The sequence below is a fragment of the Bubalus kerabau genome, chromosome 11 (assembly GCF_029407905.1).
Source record: "Bubalus kerabau isolate K-KA32 ecotype Philippines breed swamp buffalo chromosome 11, PCC_UOA_SB_1v2, whole genome shotgun sequence".
Taxonomy (NCBI): Eukaryota; Metazoa; Chordata; class Mammalia; order Artiodactyla; family Bovidae; genus Bubalus; species Bubalus kerabau.
The window spans coordinates 22212372-22231562 of record NC_073634.1 but is presented as its reverse complement, the minus strand read 5'-3'; the positions used below and the strand labels follow the sequence as shown (position 1 = coordinate 22231562).

The 19191-nt window shown below is 44.8% G+C and overlaps 1 protein-coding gene across 2 annotated transcripts in view; it reads right to left on the bottom strand.

The window, feature by feature from the left end:
• Positions 1-19191, bottom strand: part of VIT (vitrin) — a 128437-nt gene that overhangs the window by 27566 nt on the left and 81680 nt on the right. For both annotated transcript variants that reach the window (XM_055539801.1, XM_055539800.1), the window contains exons 8-10: positions 9025-9069; positions 7464-7526; positions 1035-1182 (exon numbers count right to left, since the gene is read on the bottom strand). In XM_055539801.1, coding sequence (XP_055395776.1) covers positions 1035-1182; positions 7464-7526; positions 9025-9069 — 256 coding nt within the window. The remainder of the gene's footprint in view (positions 1-1034; positions 1183-7463; positions 7527-9024; positions 9070-19191) is intronic.

The following is a 19191-nucleotide window of genomic DNA, read 5'->3' as shown; positions in this document are numbered from 1 at the left end:
CCCTTAATGGTTCTTGATCAAAAGGCTACCTATTATTTGAGATTTGAGCTTGTTTGCTCTTTTGATTACTTATTTCTAGTTGATATCTGTAAATCTGCTTTAAAGTGGAATCTATTGCATGTGAAATAAGATTCATTTATTATCCCCAATAAAAGAAAAGTTGAGGGTGGACATCAGTATGAGCCCTCAATTTCTATCCTATGTAGAAGAGTAGACTGAATTGGGGATAGTCAGCTAGGTGACTGCTGGGGGCCACCGTACCCCCCACCTCCTGCAGTGCTCCCCATTGCCAGGGGAGCCTCCCCCCCACCAATGCAGAGGCCTCAGGTTATCGGGAGAAAGGAGAAAGTTCAACCCAGAGGACCATGATTTCTGGTCATCTCACCTACAAGTGAGACCTCTGCTACAGACTTTTTGGTTTTCCCAGCTAGTGGTAAAGAACCCTCTTGCCAATGAAGGAGATATAAGAGCCCTGGATTCAATCTCTGGGTTGGGAAGATGCCCTGGAGGAGGGCATGGCTACCCACTCCAGTCTCCTTGCCTGGAGAATCCAATGGACTATAGCCTGGCGGGCTATAGTCCATGGGGTCACAGAGAGTTGGACACAACTGAAATGACTTAGTACACACACACCTATAAAGTAGCACAGGAGCCCCTCAAACTAATACTCGAGGAGTCAGGGTTGAAAGGGAAATTGCCTGAGAGAGAAGTGAAGGCCTTACCCCAAGGCCACACAGCCTGCTATTAGCTAAGCGAAAACTTGAACCCAGCTCTCTTAGTCCCCAAACAAATATTCTCTCTACCAATCAGGAGTGCAAATGCCATTTACTTTCGAGTGTTGATTAACCTGTCCCTCCTTCTGGAGGCCTCAGATTTCTTCATTGGCATCTGGATCGCTTCAGTTTCTCTCATTTATGTCTGTATCAGGGAAGAGAATGAATCTGCTGTGCTCTAGATGTATGGATATTTTTCTTTTCTGGCACAGAATGAAACGAGGGTCATGCCCTGGTTTTCTAGTTCAGAGCCACACTTACCCATACTGAACAACACCCATTAGTGGACCAGCGGGGCCAATGTCAAGAGTCTGGGCAACGTCGGTCAGAAACTGCTTCTGGATTCGGAATCGACGTTTGCCGATGCTCGAGCTCCCATCAATTAAAAACGACAAGTCAACTTTGCAGCCTGAGAAGCGGAAAAGGACTCTGTTATTCTGCTCTTCTCTCATTGCGTTCACCGCCCGCTCCCCTCTTCCTCAACCAGAGCTGCCTGAGATGGCAATGAAAAGAAAGTTAAAAAAAAAAAAAGTAGCAGGATGCAAGATGTACTTATTTATTTATATTCACAGCACATTTTCACTGGGCACCAAGATCACAGATACTTGGGCTGGTACTTATTTCCATGGTTGTTGTAGAATTCTCTGTATTAGCCACGGTTACAGACTTCAAAAGCCAGACCTCCAAGTCAAGTCTAAGAAGGCCCTCAGAATGGTGTCCTAGCTCAGACCATGTCAGCTGTTGTGTTCAGTTGCTAAGTTGTATTGATCACTTTGTGATCCCTTTGGAGCCTGCCAGGCTCCTCTGTCCATGGGATTCTCCAGGCAAGAATACTAGAGTGGGTTGTCACTTCCTACCACTAGCGCCACCTGCAAGCCCTAATATATATATTATGTATGTATGTATGTATATGAAAATGTGTGGGCTCAGACTGTAAAGAATCTGCCTGAAATGCAGGAGACCCAGGTTTGATCCCTGGGTCAGGAAGATTCCTTACAGAAGGGAATGGCTACCCTCTCCAGTATTCCTGCCTGGAGAATTCCATGGACAGAGGAGCCTGGAGGGCTATAGTCCATGGGGTTTCAAAAGAGTCAGACACGACTGAGCGACTGAGCACATAGCACATATATACATTAATGAAAGCAAGAAATGGACATAAGTTGATACACTTTTAAACAGAACTGTTGAGGAATGCTTAGTAAAGAGTGATACCACAGAACTGGACATGAAGGGAAAAGGTTCTGAGAAAACGCCTTGTTTTCTTGCTGTGGTGCATGGCAATCAAAACCAGAGGAGAAGTAGGTAATGACAGGGACCTCTCTGGGCCTGGCTGACTTCACTCCATCTGGAATCAGTGCCCGGGCTCACTGGAGACCTCGTAAGCTTTTAGACCCTGTCTGCCTGGACGTTTGGGGCCTGCCAACTCTTCTCATTCAGCTGGCTACCCCTGTCCTTTGCTGCCTCCAAACTGCCTATGCCCAAGCATGATCCTTGAGATGAAGACTGGAAGAAGCAAATGAAATCAAGAAGTGAAGTTTAAAGATGCCACTAAAGTCAAGAATGTTCCCTTGGTATCTCTAATTTTCTTGAGGAGATCTCTCGTCTTTCCTATTCTATTGTTTTCTTCTATTTCTTTGCATTGATCACTGAGGAAGGCTTTCTTATCTCTTCTTACTGTTCTTTGGAACTCTGCATTCAAATGGGTATAGCTTTCCTTTTCTCCTTTGCCTTTCACTTCTCTTCTTTTCTCAGCTATTTGTAAGGCCTCCTCAGAAACCATTTTGCCTTTTTGCATTTCTTTTTCTTGGGGATGGTCTTGATCCCTGCCTCCTGTACGATGTCATGAACCTCCATCCACAGTTCTTCAGGCGCTCTGTCTATCAGATCTAATCCCTTGAATTTGTTTGTCACTTCCACTGTATAATCATAAGGGATTTGATTTAGGTCATACCTGAATAGTTTAGTGGTTTTCCCTATTTTCTTTAAGTCTGAATTTGGCAATAAGGAGTTTATGATCTGAGCCACAGTCAGCTCCCAGTCTTGTTTTTGCTGACTGTATAGAGCTTCTCCATCTTTGGCTGCAAAGAATATAATCAACCTGATTTTGGTATTGACCATCTGGTGATGTCCATGTGTGGAGTCTTCTCTTGTGTTGTTGGAAGAGGGTATTTGCTATGACTATATGACTTATAACATATGACTTACAGCAGAAGCAGAAGATATTAAGAAGAGGTGGCAACAATACACAGAGGAACTGTACAAAAACGATCCTCATGACCCAGATAACCACAACAGTGTGATCACTCACCTAGAGCCAGATATCCTGGAATAAGAAGTCAAGTGGACCTTGGGAAGCATCACTATGAACAAAGCTAGTGGAGGTGATGGAATTCCAGTTGAGCCATTTCAAATCCTAAAGGATGATGCTGTGAAAGTGCTGCACTCAATATGCCAGCAAATTTGGAAAACACAGCAGTGGCCACAGGACTGGAAAAGGTCAGTTTTCATTCCAATCCCAAAGAAAGGCAATGCCAAAGAATGCTCAAACTACCACACAATTGCACTCATCTCACATGCTAGCAAAGTAATGCTCAAAATCCTCCAAGCAAGGCTTCAACAGTATGTGAACCAAGAACTTCCAGATGTTCAAGCTGGATTTAGAAAAGGCAGAGGAACCAGAGATCAAATTGTCAACATCCGCTGGATCATTGAAAAAGGAAGAGAGTTCCAGAAAAACATCTACTTCTTCTTTACTGACTATGCCAAAGCCTTTGACTGTGTGGATCACAACAAACTATGGAAAATTCTGAAAGAGATGGGAATACCAGACCACCTGAGCTGCCTCCTGAGAAATCTGTATGCAGGTCAAGAAGCAACAATTAGATCTGGACATGGAACAACAGACTGGTTCCAAATAGGAAAAGGAGTACATAAAAGCTGTATATTGTCACCCTGCTTATTTGACTTATATGCAGATTACATCATGTGAAATGCTGGGCTGGATGAAGCACAAGCTGGAATCAAGATTTCCAGGAGAAATATCAACAACCTCAGATATGCAGATGACACCACCCTTATGGCAGAAAGTGAAGAAGAACTAGAGAGACTCTTGATGAAAGTGAAAGAGGAGAGTGAAAAAGTTGGCTTAAAGCTCAACATTCAGAAAACTAAGATCATGGCATGTGGTCCCATCACTTCATGGCAAATAGATGGGGAAACCGTGGAAACAGCGAGATACTTTATTTTCTTGGGCTCCAAAATCACTGCAGATTGTGATGCAGCCATGAAATTAAAAGTCGCTCCTTGGAAGAAAAGCTATAACCAGCCTAGGCAGCATATTAAAAAGCAGAGACATTGCCGACAAAGGCCCGTCTAATCAAAGCTATGGTTTTTCCAGTAGTCAAGTATAGATGTGAGAGTTGGACTATAAAGAAAGCTGAGTGCTGAAGAATTGATGCTTTTGAACTGTGGTGTTGGAGAAGACTCTTGAGACTCCCTTGGACAGCAAGGAGATCCAACCAGTCCATCCTAAAGGAGATCAGTCCTGAATATTCATTGGAAGGACTGATGCTGAAGCTCTAATACTTTGGCCACCTGAAGTGAAGAACTGACTCATTGGAAAAGACCCTGATGCTGGGAAAGATGGAAGGCAGGAGGAGAAGGGGATGACAGAGGATGAGATGGTTGGATGGTATCACTGACTTGATGGACAGTAGTTTGAGTAAGCTCCGGGAGTTGGTGATGGATAGGAAAGCCTGGCGTGCTGCAGTCCATGGGGTCGCAATGAGTCAGACACGACTTAGCGACTGAACTGAACTGACTGAAAGTCAAGACTCAAGCAAAAGAACAGCAGAACTACTCTATGGCTTGGCATGTTTCCCGAACAGGGCTATTCCCACTCTTTCCTAGGTCCAGGCTTGTGATGTGAATTGCCGCCAGCAGGTGGCAGTGGTGCTCTTTGGGGCTTGCCGCCCACCAGCACCAGCAGTTTGCTGGAAATGTGAACGCCCAGGCTCCACCTGGACATATAGAATCAGATTCCAGTTTAGCAAGATCCCCAGGTGATTGATGTGCACATTAAAGTTTGAGAAGCACGCCTGAAGAGAACTTTTTCTTTCAGATGTCAGCAGCGTAGTTCAATATGCCTTTTAAAATGAAATTCCTTTATTTTTTTATTTAGAGAAAAGAATAACTTAGAGTAAGGGCCAAACAAGAGTACATGGATTTTGTAGCATCTATTTTGGTTCTTCCTAGACCATTTTTTTCTCCTTATTTCTTACATCTTGAGCTATGTTCAGGTTTGAGACATTGATTTCATAGGTTTTAAGAAGCGAAGTGTTTATTTACTTCATTCTCCTCACTCAGCCTAATGGCTGAAACTGGGGTTAACTTTGCTCCTCTTTTCCAAGAAATGTTTAAAATTCATTTTTATTGAAGTACAGTTGCTTTACAATGTTGTGTTAGTTTCTGCTGTACAGCAAAGTGAATCAGCAATATATTTGCACATATCCCCTCTTTTTTTGGATTTCCTTCCCATTTAGGTCACCACAAAGCAGTGAATTCCCTGCTCTATACAGCAGATTCTCATTAGTTATCAATTTAATACATAGTATCAATAATCTCTATATGTCAATTCCAAACTCCCAATTCATCCCACCCCCAGCTTTCCTCCTTGATATCCCCATGTTTTTTCTCTATGTCTGTGCCTCTATTTCTGCTTTGCAAATAAGATGATCTATACCACTTTTCTAGATTCCGTATATATGCATTAATATACAATATTTGTTTTTCTGACTTCACTCTGTATGAGTCTCTGTGTCCATCCGTGTCTCTGCAAATGGCAGTGTTTCATTCCTTTTTATGGCTGAGTAATATTCCATTGCATGTATGTACTAGATCTTCTTTATCCATTCCTTTGTTGATGGAGATTTAGGTTGCTTCCGTGTCCTGGCTATTGTACATAGCACTGCAATGGACACTGGGGTGCGTGTATCTGTTTCAATTCTGGTTTTCTCTGGATATATGCCCAGGAGTAGGATTGCTTGGTCACATGGTAGCCCTATGTTCGGATTTTTAAGGCGCCTCCATACTGTTTTCCACAGTGGCTGTATCAATGTACATTCCCACCAGTGCAGGAGGGTTCCCTTTTGTCTACACCCTCTCCAGCATTTATTGCTTGTAGATTTTTCGATGATGGCCATTCTGATGAGTGTAAGATGATGCCTCACTGTAGTTTTGATTTGCACCCAAGAATGTCTGAACGACAGCGGCTCACGCTCAGGGCATGCGCTCACTGAGGCCCTAGTGGTTTCTCACATAAAGATGAAGACATGCTGATGTGAAGATGACAGCGTCAGTGCAAAGGGACGGAACTGGGTCATGAAGTGCTCAGCATGAGCAATGTGTTATGCTCACTGAGGATGGAAGAGGAGGAAGGAAAGGTAAGACAAAGTATCTGCAGGAATCAACCTACCAATTTTCTTAATTGCTTTGGTATTCTCCAACATAGTACAATTTTATAGATGAATGCTTTGTGTTGACCAATATATTAGGCCAGTGTTTTTTAACCCTGGATAAATATCTGAGTTCCTTATGCAGCTTCGACAAATAAAGATGCCTGGGAATCACTCTAGGCGGTGCTTCTCAAGGGTTGATGTGCAAAGGAATTGCTTGATTCAGTAAGTCTCGGGTGGACCCTGAGAGTTTGCATCTCTAACAAGCTCCCAGGTGATGCCTGATGCTGCTGGTCCTCAAACCACACTTAGAGTGGCAAAATCAAGAGAGACTCAGTAGGTATGAGGCAAGAATTGGCATCTTTCATTTTTTCAGATGTCTGCAGGTGATTCTCACATATAGGTGAGTGAGACTCGCAGCCCATTGGTGGCTGACTTGTCAGGGCTTTCTGGGGGAATTTGCAGATGCTTGCAACACACAGCTCCCTCCTGGTTTCCCTCTTTTTCTCTGCTGTTTTTCTTGTATCCTTGGGTGGCTTCTCTTCCACCCAGTCAGTATCAGAGATCTTCAGGTTTAAGTCCCCTGTTTCTTCTTACTGTAACCTGTCTCCCTGGGTCACACTTTCGGTTCTCAAAACCTTGGATTTGCCCTCATCATCTTCCAACTCTAAATTTCCAGCTGGACTATTGTTTCTGAATGTCAGGGTAGCCAACTCTCTGCTAGACTGAATGTCTTACAGAAGATGATAGATATAAACGCTTTCCTGCCCCAACCTGTTCCAACTCCAGTGGTCCTCATGGCAGCTCCAGTTGTTCAAATCATCTTTAATTGCTCCCTGTCTTCACCTCCACCCCTCTAGCTTCTTTCTCTCTCTCTTGGATTTGCCTGTTTCTCTCCATTTACGCTTCCCACCCCGAGCTCTGTGTACCATCATCTCTGCAGACCTCCATCGTCACTGGCAAGCCAGTCTCCTTTCATCCACTCTTGTCTCCCCGTTCCACCCCACCCTGTTGCCATAGTGACATTTTAAACATCTGATCCTTTCCCCCTCTTGCACACAGATAGTTTAAATCCTTCAGAAGCTTCCCTTTTCCTTTAGAACAAAGTGACAGAAGAGAGATAAATAGATCCAGGGTAGGAGAGAGGCGGGTGTGGGTGGGAGTGAGTGGGCAGAGGGGAGAGAGAGCAGATCAGATGTCAAAGCCACTAGGGGTTTCTAGTTGTCAATTAACTTACTTGGATCTCCCTGGGATGCTGGCTCCAAAGACTGTGTGCTTAATTCTTCTTTTGGAACAAATCCTGGAAAAAGCAGTAAAACTTTTGGTGACTTACAAGAACAGGAAGCATCTGGCCTCACCCCAGGGATGGGGACAAAATGGTTATTCACACTCAGCTCCAGGGGCTGGGCTTACTGCTAACTGTGCTCTTCTCCATACCTCCCCCTCATGAGGAGATAAGAATGAATGAATATTCACGGACAGCGCAATAGAGACACAGCACTCCTCTGGGTGCTTACGGGCATTTGAAGTCAGGTGTGTTCAGATCTGTCTTCTACAGCCCCTTAGCTTAATCTCTCTGAGCCTTACTTAGCCTTCTTATCTGAAAGCATTAAGCACTTTGCCAGTGTAAATTATCCCTCCATACAATTCTGAAAATCTTGAGGTCAGGGATGAGTCTCACCCATCGCATAAACCTTCCCCGTGGTCCTCAGTCAATATTCAGTGACTGAGTTGATGAACAAAGATCAGTGAGACCGAGGACGGGGTTGGGTGTAGATGGGGGGAGAAGAGATGAGATACTAGCAGCTCAAACAAACAAGAGGGTCTACACTGCAGCCTGTCCCCTCCTGCACTCTGAGACCAGATGCAGAAACAAAAGGATTAGTGCTTTGAGAGGGCGTGTGTGTATGTGAACTGAATTTCAGCTTCAGGGTTTTCTTTAGAGCTGTTTACCTGGGAGCCACATTCACAAATATTTCATATAAGGAAATAAAGACAATAGTCTTTTAAGGCTTAGAAAGGCCAATGAGTTTCTCGGCAAAGTGTAATTGCAGCACCGGAAGTGAGTCTCCTGATTCTGGGATGCTGGGGAACGCCCACCAAGAGTCCCCCACCTCCATGGAGGAAGGTGCTCAGGACTCCACTCTTGGGTGGGGTGAGATTTCTCCTGGCTTTGTTAGTTTTTCCAATTTGCAAAGCACATGATTTCATCTTCCCATTAAAGGTCAGCTTGCTCATCCCACTTCCTCAAATCATTAAAAAAATTCACTAATGGCATTTCTCAGCCAGGAGTCCTGGGAGGGGAAGAAATACACATCCAGAGGCCCGAGTCCTCTCTTCCATATCCCCCCGCCCCCAAACCAGCAAAATCTGCCCTTGCACCAAGAGTCTGAAAACTGTGTTTGCTGTTGGAGTTTTAAACACTTAATGTAGTAAATAGGGAACAACATTCATTCATGTGAAGAAAAAACCTGAATCCCATTTGCAAAGAAGGAAGAAGAAATAGAAGGAAATTAAGGTGTGTGCCCAGATGGAGTGAGGGTCTAACCCATTTTGGGGGCTGGGAACTCACTGCCTTCTGTCTTCACATTTCCTTCCCTCTCTGTGAATCCAGTCTTGTCCCTGACCCAGTCCTCCCTGTGGGGGTTTCAGTGGGCCCTTTGCCTGGCCACCAGACACCTAACGTTGGAGGAGGCACTGGAGGAGTCTTCTGTAGCAGAGCTTGACCTCTGTTGCATTTGCTGTGATCCCAAGAATCTTGATCTAGGTATGGCCAGAAGGATGGGCTATATAATTACCTGCATCGAGAAGGACTGATTCAGGTTTCCACAAGGCAGGTTCCCCTGATTTTCAGGATTAAAGAAAAAAACAGACTCGTTAGTTAGATGAAACCAGCAGAAGCCCTCAAGTGAACTGCCAGAATGATAACATTTTCTAATTATGGCAGAAAGCTTAGTAAAGAAACCCAAGACCAGACTTTGGGATGAAGCAACCTGAAATCTGTGTGATTTTCTTATTTAAAGATCTTAAAGTCAGAGACAAAAACATCTTTACTCTTTTCTTCCTTTCACTATGCACCAATAACCATGGAATAATAGCAGTCCTGAAATTCAAGGGGAACTAAAAGCTCATGCAATTCGAAGAAATCACCGTTGTTGTTCAGTCGCTCAGTCATGTCCGACTCTTTGTGACCCCATGGGCTGCAGCACACCAGGCTTCCCTGTGCTTCGTCATCTCCTGCAGCTTGCTCAAACTCATGTCGATTGAGTCAATGAAGCCATTCAACCATCTCATCCTTTGTCGTCCCCTTCTCCTCCTGCCATTGATCTTTTCCAGCATCAGGGTCTTTTTCCAATAGGTTGACTCTTCGCATCAGGTGACCGAAGTATTGGAGCTGCAGCATCAGCCCCTCCAATGAATATTCAGGACTGATCTCCTTTAGGATGGACTGGTTTGATCTCCTTGCAGTCCAAAGGACTCGCAAGAGTCTTCTCCAACACCACAGTTCAAACGCATCAATTCTTTGGCTCTCAGCCTTCTTTATGGCCCAACTCTCACATCCATACATGACTACTGGAAAAACCATAGCTTTGACTAGATAGACTTTTACTGGCAAAGTTAATCTCTGCTTCTTAATACGCTGTCTAGGTTTGTTATAGCTTTTTGTCTAAGGAGCAAGCATCTTTTAATTTCATGGCTGCAGTCACCATCTGCAATGATTTTGGAGCCCAAGAAAATAAACTCTCTCACTGTTTCCATTGTTTCCCATGAAGTGATGGGACTGGATGCCATAATCTTTGTTTTTTGAATATTGAGTTTTAAGCCAGCTTTTTCACTCTCTTCTTTCACCTTCATTAACAGGCTGTTTATTTCCTCTTTGCTTTCTGCCATAAGGGTGGTGTCATCTGCATATCTGAGGTTATTGATATTTCTCCCGGCAATCTTGATTCCAGCTTGTGCTTCATCCAGCCCAGCATTTCTCATGATGTACTCTGCATAGAAGTTAAATAAGCAGGGTGACAATATACAGCTTTGATGTACTCCTTCCCCAATTTTGAACCAATCCAGTGTTCCAATGCAACCCACTAACCTGCTTCAATAACATCTCTACCAAGTGAATGGCTGGCAGGTGCTTGAATACCTCCAGAGGCAGGGAACTCATTACTTTAGCAGCAACAAAAATAGAGCATTTCTTCTTGGACTATTGAGACTTTGAGAAAACTTTTCTTTATACCAATCTGAAACCTTTATCCACCATCCATCCATCTGTTCTTCATCACACTTAATCACATGTGTGCATTCAGTCATGTCCAATTCTTTGTGATTCTATGGTCTATAGACTGCCAGGATCCTCTTTCCATGGAATTTTCCAGGCAAGAATACTGAAGTGGGTTGCCATTTCCTCCTGCGGGGGATCTTCCTGACCCAGGGATCGAACTCGCATCTCCTGCATTGCAGGCAGTTTCTTTACTGCTGAGCCATCAGGGAAGCCCCATCACACTTAATATGCACCCCAAATTTGCCCATTATCATTCCAGGTACATTTGCCTCATCCATCTATTTGTGTTTCTTTCCTTGGAACCACACAGAACAAATCTGACCCCTTCAGGAGGTAGGCAGTCCCCTCATTTCCTGAGGCCCTGCTTCTCCCTACGTGCCTGAAGCAGAATGGATCAAAGAAGCAAATGCCCTTCACCGCACACCTGTGCTGATGCAGTGGCAGGGGTGGTCAGGAAGTGAACATTCTTATCCGATAGTCCCTGATCTTTTGGGGGGATTATGTCTGGAAGGGACTTAAGGGGCAGCAAAACATGTTAGGAAGCCCTCTAAGGACACCCATATGGCTATTTTTCTCCTCCTTCCCACCCCCTCCTCCCACCTTCAGCTCACAAGGCCGAGAGCGTAACCAACTGTTTCATTTCTTAAAGGCCATCAGCGTTCCAGCACACTTTAATTAGCACACTCAGATGAAGTGATATTCTCCTTTACATGATTCAGTGATGCCAGGCTATTGTGAAAGGCAAGTCTGTGCTCTTGTAGATTCTGGGTTCATGGTGAAAAGTGAGTTTAATTTGACTCAGCCATTAACCAGGTGTAGGACCTTGAGCAAGTCACATACCCTCCATGAACTGCAATTTCTTTTTGAGGAATATTAGCAGTTTGGGTGGGCTGATCTCCAAGTTCAAAATATTTATGATCTATATGTTTAAGTATTCAGCTTCTTTACCCTCATTATTCTATCGCCACCTACCGGCAAAACTATGCACTTTGCCCTTTTCCTTTAAAAAAAAAGAAAAAGAAAAAAGGTGCTGGTGACCCCTCAATTTTTGGCTAAGGCTTTCAGCACCCTTGGGTGTGAGGAAAGATTAGAATGCTGGGTGCTCTGTTACTTTAGTAGGAGATGAACAGTTTTCTGACATGAAGTAATGAAGCGATGGGACCAGATGCTGTGATCTTCGTTTTTTGAATGTTGAGTTTTAAGTCAGCTTTTTCACTCTCCTCTTTCCCCTGGCATGAAGGATTTCCAAGTCTTCTGGAGGCCTGTCCTCTATCTGTGTCACTTTAATTTGTTTGGGAAAAGTTTGAACCAAATCACTTTCACCCAAAAGCTGAAAGCTGAAAAAATATTTGGACAGCTCAGACTTGGTGCTTTGAGCTTGGTGGTGATGAGAAGGAGATTTGTGAGAACGTTTGCATTCTGGTGTCGAGGTCAAGGTCAAGGGCATGGCGTGGGGCAAACAGAAGACTGTCCCGAGTCTACCAAAGAGCTGGGGGCCTGAGGGGCTTGCCTACCTTCTCTGACCTTCAGTTTTCTTTTTTTTAAATTTTATTTTATTTTTAAACTTTACAGTATTGTATTAGTTTTGCCAAACATCGAAATGAATCCGCCACAGGTATACCTGTGCTCCCCATCCTGAACCCTCCTCCCTCCCCATACCATCCCTCTGGGTCGTCCCAGTGCACCAGCCCCAAGCATCCAGTATCATGCATCAAACCTGGACTGGCGACTCATTTCATACATAATATTATACATGTTTCAATGCCATTCTCCCAAATCTCCCCACCCTCTCCCTCTCCCACAGAGTCCATAAGACTGATCTATACATCAGTGTCTCTTTTGCTGTCTCATACACAGGGTTATTGTTACCATCTTTCTAAATTCCATATATATGTGTTAGTATACTGTATTGGTGTTTTTCTTTCTGGCTTACTTCACTCTGTATATAAGGTTCCAGTTTCATCCACCTCATTAGAACTGATTCAGATGTATTCTTTTTAATGGCTGAGTAATACTCCATTGTGTATATGTACCATAGCTTTCTTATCCATTCATCTGCTGATGGACATCTAGGTTGCTTCCATGTCCTGGCTATTATAAACAGTGCTGCGATGAACATTGGGGTACACGTGTCTCTTTCCCTCCTGGTTTCCTCAGTGTGTATGCCCAGCAGTGGGATTGCTGGATCATAAGGCAGTTCTATTCCCAGTTTTTTAAGGAATCTCCACACCTGTTCTCCATAGTGGCTGTACTAGTTTGCATTCCCACCAACAGTGTAAGAGGGTTCCCTTTTCTCCACACCCTCTCCAGCATTTATTGCTTGTAGACTTTTGGATCGCAGCCATTCTGACTGGTGTGAAATGGTACCTCATAGTGGTTTTGATTTGCATTTCTCTGATAATGAGTGATGTTGAGCATCTTTTCATGTGTTTGTGAGCCATCTGTATGTCTTCTTTGGAGAAATGTCTATTTAGTTCTTTGGCCCATTTTTTGATTGGGTCATTTATTTTTCTAGAGTTGAGCTGTAGGAGTTGCTTGTATATTTTTGAGATTAGTTGTTTGTCAGTTGCTTCATTTGCTATTATTTTCTCCCATTCTGAAGGCTGTCTTTTCACCTTGCTAATAGTTTCCTTTGATGTGCAGAAGCTTTTAAGGTTAATTAGGTCCCATTTGTTTATTTTTGCTTTTATTTCCAATATTCTGGGAGGTGGGTCATGGAGGATCCTGCTGTGATGTATGTCGGAGAGTGTTTTGCCTATGTTCTCCTCTAGGAGTTTTATAGTTTCTGGTCTTACGTTGAGATCTTTAATCCATTTTGAGTTTATTTTTGTGTATGGTGTTAGAAAGTGTTCTAGTTTCATTCTTTTACAAGTGGTTGACCAGATTTCCCAGCACCACTTGTTAAAGAGATTGTCTTTAATCCATTGTATATTCTTGCCTCCTTTGTCAAAGATAAGGTGTCCATATGTGCGTGGATTTATCTCTGGGCTTTCTATTTTGTTCCATTGATCAATATTTCTGTCTTTGTGCCAGTACCATACTGTCTTGATAACTGTGGCTCTGTAGTAGAGCCTGAAGTCAGGCAGGTTGATTTCTCCAGTTCCATTTTTCTTTCTCAAGATTGCTTTGGCTATTCGAGGTTTTTTGTATTTCCATACAAATTGTGAAATTATTTGTTCTAGCTCTGTGAAGAATACCGTTGGTAGCTTGATGGGGATTGCATTGAATCTATAAATTGCTTTGGGTAGTATACTCATTTTCACTATATTGATTCTTCCAATCCATGAACATGGTATATTTCTCCATCTATTAGTGTCCTCTTTGATTTTTTTCACCAGTGTTTTATAGTTTTCTATATATAGGTCTTTAGTTTCTTTAGGTAGATATATTCCTAAGTATTTTATTCTTTCCGTTGCAATGGTGAATGGAATTGTTTCCTTAATTTCTCTTTCTGTTTTCTCATTATTAATGTATAGGAATTCCAGTTTTCTCCTGTGTAAAACTGGGGGCACAGGACTTGTTCTGCCCTGCCTCACATGAAGACTGTTGTTGTTTAGTTGCTAGGTCGTTTGCGACCCCATGGACTGAAGCCTGCCAGGCTCCTCCGTTCATGAGATTTCCCAGGCAAGAATACTGGAATGGGTTGCCATTTCCTCCTCCAGGGGATCTTCTTGACCCAGGGATCGAACCCGTGTCTTTTGCTTGACAGTTGGATTCTCTGCCACTGACCCACCTGGGAAGCCCTCATATGAAGATAAATGTCTATAAAATCACTCTAAAAAGGGTAAAAGGCACTTGTAAAGAAACAGCTAATAATTTTTGAGACAGTGCTGGCTCCATCATCGTATAGATACAGTCAGTGTCTATGGGAGGTATTGGTCTTGAACACGCACTGACCAAGCCCCATGTGAGCATCAGAATAACCCTGCGTGTCAGGGACAGCCATGATCCCACTTTACAGGTGAGAAAGCTGACACACGAGGAGTGGCAGAGCAGAGTCCTAGGCCCAGGCAGGTGGGCTCTCCCTGTGATATTCACTGCCTGTTTATGACGGGAGGCATCATTGTTGCTTCCGATTCTCAGGGTTCTGGGGGTGAGGGGTGCACCACAGACAAGCCAGGCCTGGAATGTCACATGAAGAACGAGGGCCCAGAACATTCCTGGTTTAAAATCCATGGCGGCCTCTGTACTGATTATGGCTCCTACTGTTCCTTGAACATCTGCAGTTTACCAGCCTGGGATCCAATGGGAGTCATGACAATGGCCCTTAGGGCTCTCAAGTTTTATGGGACAGACCCACAGGTGGCCCCTCAGCCCCCGGCTTCTCCCCAGGGACTTCCACTGCAGTTTTTAGCAGGAGGCCATCAGTCTGAGGGACAGCAGCCTCTGGAGCCAGGGGACTCTGCACACCTCCCTTCCAGGGCCTGGCCTCGTGCCAGCAACTCCACATTTGAGGGTGATTGGAGAAGGCTGGGGACAGTCAGAGGTCCTGGGCGTGGGCATCAGGCCAGCAAAACATCCGCAGTCCTGAGTTTACAGATGGGTTCCCCTCCAAAGCTCTGCGTGGGACATTTGTTTGGGAGCTGGCAACCTCTTCTCATGCAAACGACATCAACTCTGTGGTTAGGTTTCCAGGCCAGTGAAGCTTATCTGATCAAACAGAGCTCAGGGTACCGTGAAGCTACCTTGGATGGTTCCAAGGAAAAGTCCCTGAGTTCTAGCCTCAATCTTGCTGAGTGTTCCACCCCTCCCTCCTCTGGGGGCACAGCAGGAGCAGCCAGGCCAGCCAGAGTGGACTTAGAGGGTCCTGGTCAGGGGGTAAGGGTATGCCTGTGGGGGCGGGGGAGGCAGTGGCATCACTGATGAGCCTAGAGGTGGGGAGTATGGGACCTGGCAAGACAGAAGTTCCAGCCCCAGAATATTAGAATCTGAAAACATTTGAGTCATCTTTTAGTTCTAACACATAGCACAATGTCTCAGTACATTTTTTAAAAAAAATTAACAGTTCTCCTGCTATGGAGGTGATGGCTTAAACTGGGGACATGTCAAATTACATCTGTGAGCAGAAGGCATGGTGCGAGGAGGAAGCAGGACTCACTCACGGTCCTAAGTTCAGGGTCCTGTGCAGGAGAGGCTGCATTAAGGTCGATGGCCATACTATTAGGTCTGTACGTAGCTGCCTGTGTCTGTTAATGCATTGCCCTCAACACGGATGGGGTATTTCGTGGGGCTCAGGAGATTCCGTCCCACGTGATATAATTTTATCAGTGACTGGAGAGGAGACGGGTGGCGTATTAATCAGTTTGGTGGATGACAGAGAAGGAAGGCCAGTTGATGACGATGGAAGGCTAGTTAATACATTCAGTGACAGAATTAAGATTCAGGAAGACTGCAGCACACTAAACTAAGGGAGGGTTTAACAGAGTGAAGTGCGATATTCTAAGCGGGGGCAAAAACTCAGCTGCACCAGGACAGCATTGGGGTGACCTGCTTCTCTAGAAATACGTGAGAAAAAGCCCTGGGAACCTGAGCAGTTGCCAGTTTAGTAGGAGATGAGCTGATGAGGAGACAAAGCCTCCCCCACATGGAACTTGGGATGTTTTCAAGGAACCAGAGTATTTAGAGCGAGAGAGGCAGTTCCCTGGCACAGCCCTCGAGGCAGCGTGTCCTGCTCTGAGTGCCTGCTCTGAGTGCCTGCTCTGAGTCACCACCAACAGACTGAGGTTTAGCTGGAGGGTGTGCTGCCGAGTCACGTAAGGACCTGTTGGAAGTTTGAGAGAAATTTGTCCCAGAAAAGACAAGATGGAAAGGAGGACATGAAGGCTACTTTCATATACTTGAAAGACTCTCAAATTTATTCTCTTAACAAATACCGAAGATCCCCATAGAGCCTTTGTGATGGTTACATCTATTACTGCTTTTTCTCATATTAGAAATTAAAACTGTAGCCTCTCATTTAAAACAGACTAACTATCCATTTATTTCACTATTCATTCACTTAATAACAACAAACCTATTTATTCTATTTTAACATTTTATAATGGAAATAACTGCTTCCTAAAACAAAAGAATTCAATGGAAAGAGTGGCAGATCTCTCCAGTGTCCGATATAGTAGAAGACAGCTCAAATCTGATGTCAGTGCCTTCAGTCCATCTGTGGTGATATGTCATTTTTGTTGAAGAGTTTAAAGAAAGTCTGGCCTCAGTTATAGAGGGAGCGAAGAGAGGGCCTCACAGAAGCCCTGAAAGCAAAGTTCTTGGACCACAAAATGAGAAGTAGTAGTTTAGACACGTTAGGAGCAACCAGGCTTAAGTTCTAGACAGTACATCCAACAGCGGGCCTGGGAAGCTCTGGGCCCCTCACATACAGTTATCCTGCACAGGCCAAAGGCTTCCCTGGTGGCTCAGTGCGAAAGAATTTGCCTGCCAGTATGGGAGATGTGGATTTGATTCTTGGATTGGGAAGATCCCCTGGAGAAGGAAATGGGAACTCACTCCAGTATTCTTGCCTGGGAAATCCCACAAACAGACAAGACTGGTGGGCCATGGGTTCGAAAAGAGTCAGACACGACTGAGTGACTAAACAACAGAAAAACACAGGGCAAGGCCTCTGTCTGCCACATCACAAGGGATTCATTTGGTGGGAAATCAGATCAGATCCACTTTGTTTTATTTTTTCAATGTGGCATTAAGTAAATATTTTAATGGGCTGTGATTACAGGACAGAAATCACTAAAGTACATAGAAGGTTAAAAATAAGACTTGTGAACTAATATGAAACACCAACACATAAAAGACTGAAAATGGGTAGGATGAGAAAACTGGAGCGAGTTACAGTCCCTGATCTGGCTACCGTGCACTTCGAAAAACAGAGTCATTGCTGTGCTGTTCATTACAAACATACAGACCAGAGGCACTTATACAGTTCTTCCCAATTCTATGATCTGAGGATTTTCTAGCTGGGAAGTTGGCTGACTATCTGATATGCATGATTTTATTGGAAGTGAGAGCCAGGTGAAGATCCCGTGTGCCGGTGGCTCCCCTATCTGCAGGAGCTAGCTCCAGGCTTTGAGATTTGTGCAGGCCTGAGCACCAGAGCCTCTTGATGAAAGTGAAAGAGGAGAGTGAGAAAGTTGGCTTAAAGCTCAACATTCAGAAAACGAAGATCATGGCATCCGGTCCCATCACTTCATGGCAAATAGACTTTACTTTTTTGGGCTCCAAAATCACTGCAGATGGTGACTGCAGCCATGAAATTAAAAGATGCTTACTCCTTGGAAGGAAAGTTATGTCCAACCTAGATAGCATATTGAAAAGCAGAGACATTACTTTGCCGACAAAGGTCCATCTAGTCAAGGCTATGGTTTTTCCTGTGGTCATGTATGGATGTGAGAGTTGGACTGTGAAGAAAGCTGAGTGCTGAAAAATTGATGCTTTTGAACTGTGGTGTTGGAGAAGACTCCTGAGAGTCCCTTGGACTGCAAGGAGATCCAACCAGTCCATTCTGAAGGAGATCAGCCCTGGGATTTCTTTGGAGGGAATGATGCTGAAGCTGAAACTCCAGTACTTTGGCCACCTCATGTGAAGAGTTGACTCATTGGAAAAGACTCTGATGCTGGGAGGGATTGGGGGCAGGAGGAGAAGGGGACGACAGAGGATGAGATGGCTGGATGGCATCACTGACTCGATGGACGTGAGTCTGAGTGAACTCTGGGAGTTGGTGTTGGACAGGGAGGCCTGGCGTGCTGCGATTCATGGGGTCATGAAGAGTCAGACACGACTGAGCGACTGAACTGAACTGAACTGAGCAACTGAACTGAACTGAGCACCTCGGGTGAGCAGAAGCCCCAAGAGCACCCTGCCTTGGGAGGGTCTGAGTGCTCAGAGCCAAGTTGCAGAGGTGATAGTGGAGTGGACAGAGCAGCGGAAAAGAGTAGGATTTGAGGTAGAAAGGAGCTGGGACCATCAGAGTGGTCAGTGAGATGGAGTCTTAGTTACTAGGAGCACAAAGAGAATGGATGAGAAAGGGAGACTCAGGGCTGGAGACCCAGGCAGTAAGGCTATAAAAGGTTATGAAAAGGGAATGGGATCAAATGCTAAAAAACAGTCTTGGGTTGTTGGGCAGGAAGAAACAGGAGCCAGAGGTTAAAAGCTGGGCGTGACCTGCAGGTGAGCTGCAGGGGCCAGCACTGTGTGGGAGACGGTGTTTGTAGGTGCAGCAGAGCAAGGGCGGTAAGCAGCCGGCAGCCTTGCCAGGTTTCTGGCTTCAGAGACTCCTGCTGTTGGATACCCCAGGGGGTGGGATTAGACAGGACCAGCTGATTAACATGCAATCAACAATCTGTTTTCTTCTCTTATTTTGCCCCCTGATGAAAGCGCCCCTCATTCAGATTTTCCTTGGAAGTCAGCCTTCCTCTCTGTGGTTGGCTCTACTTTGGGGGTTGCAGAGAAGGCCAACAGCCCTAAGGAAAACTGTGCCCATGCTTGGCTGCCTGAATGACTAATCCCCTGGGCCTGTTAAGGTTTAAAGTGGCCTCGGCGTCCTTGGCCTGCCCAGAGATCTGATTCTTAAGCCTTTTGTCCTGAACATCAGCATGTACGTTGGCAAAGAGGCAATTGGGAAGCCATAAAAGCTCTCAGTCCTATCCAGGGGACTCCTTGGAGCCCCTGCTCCCATCTGGCACCA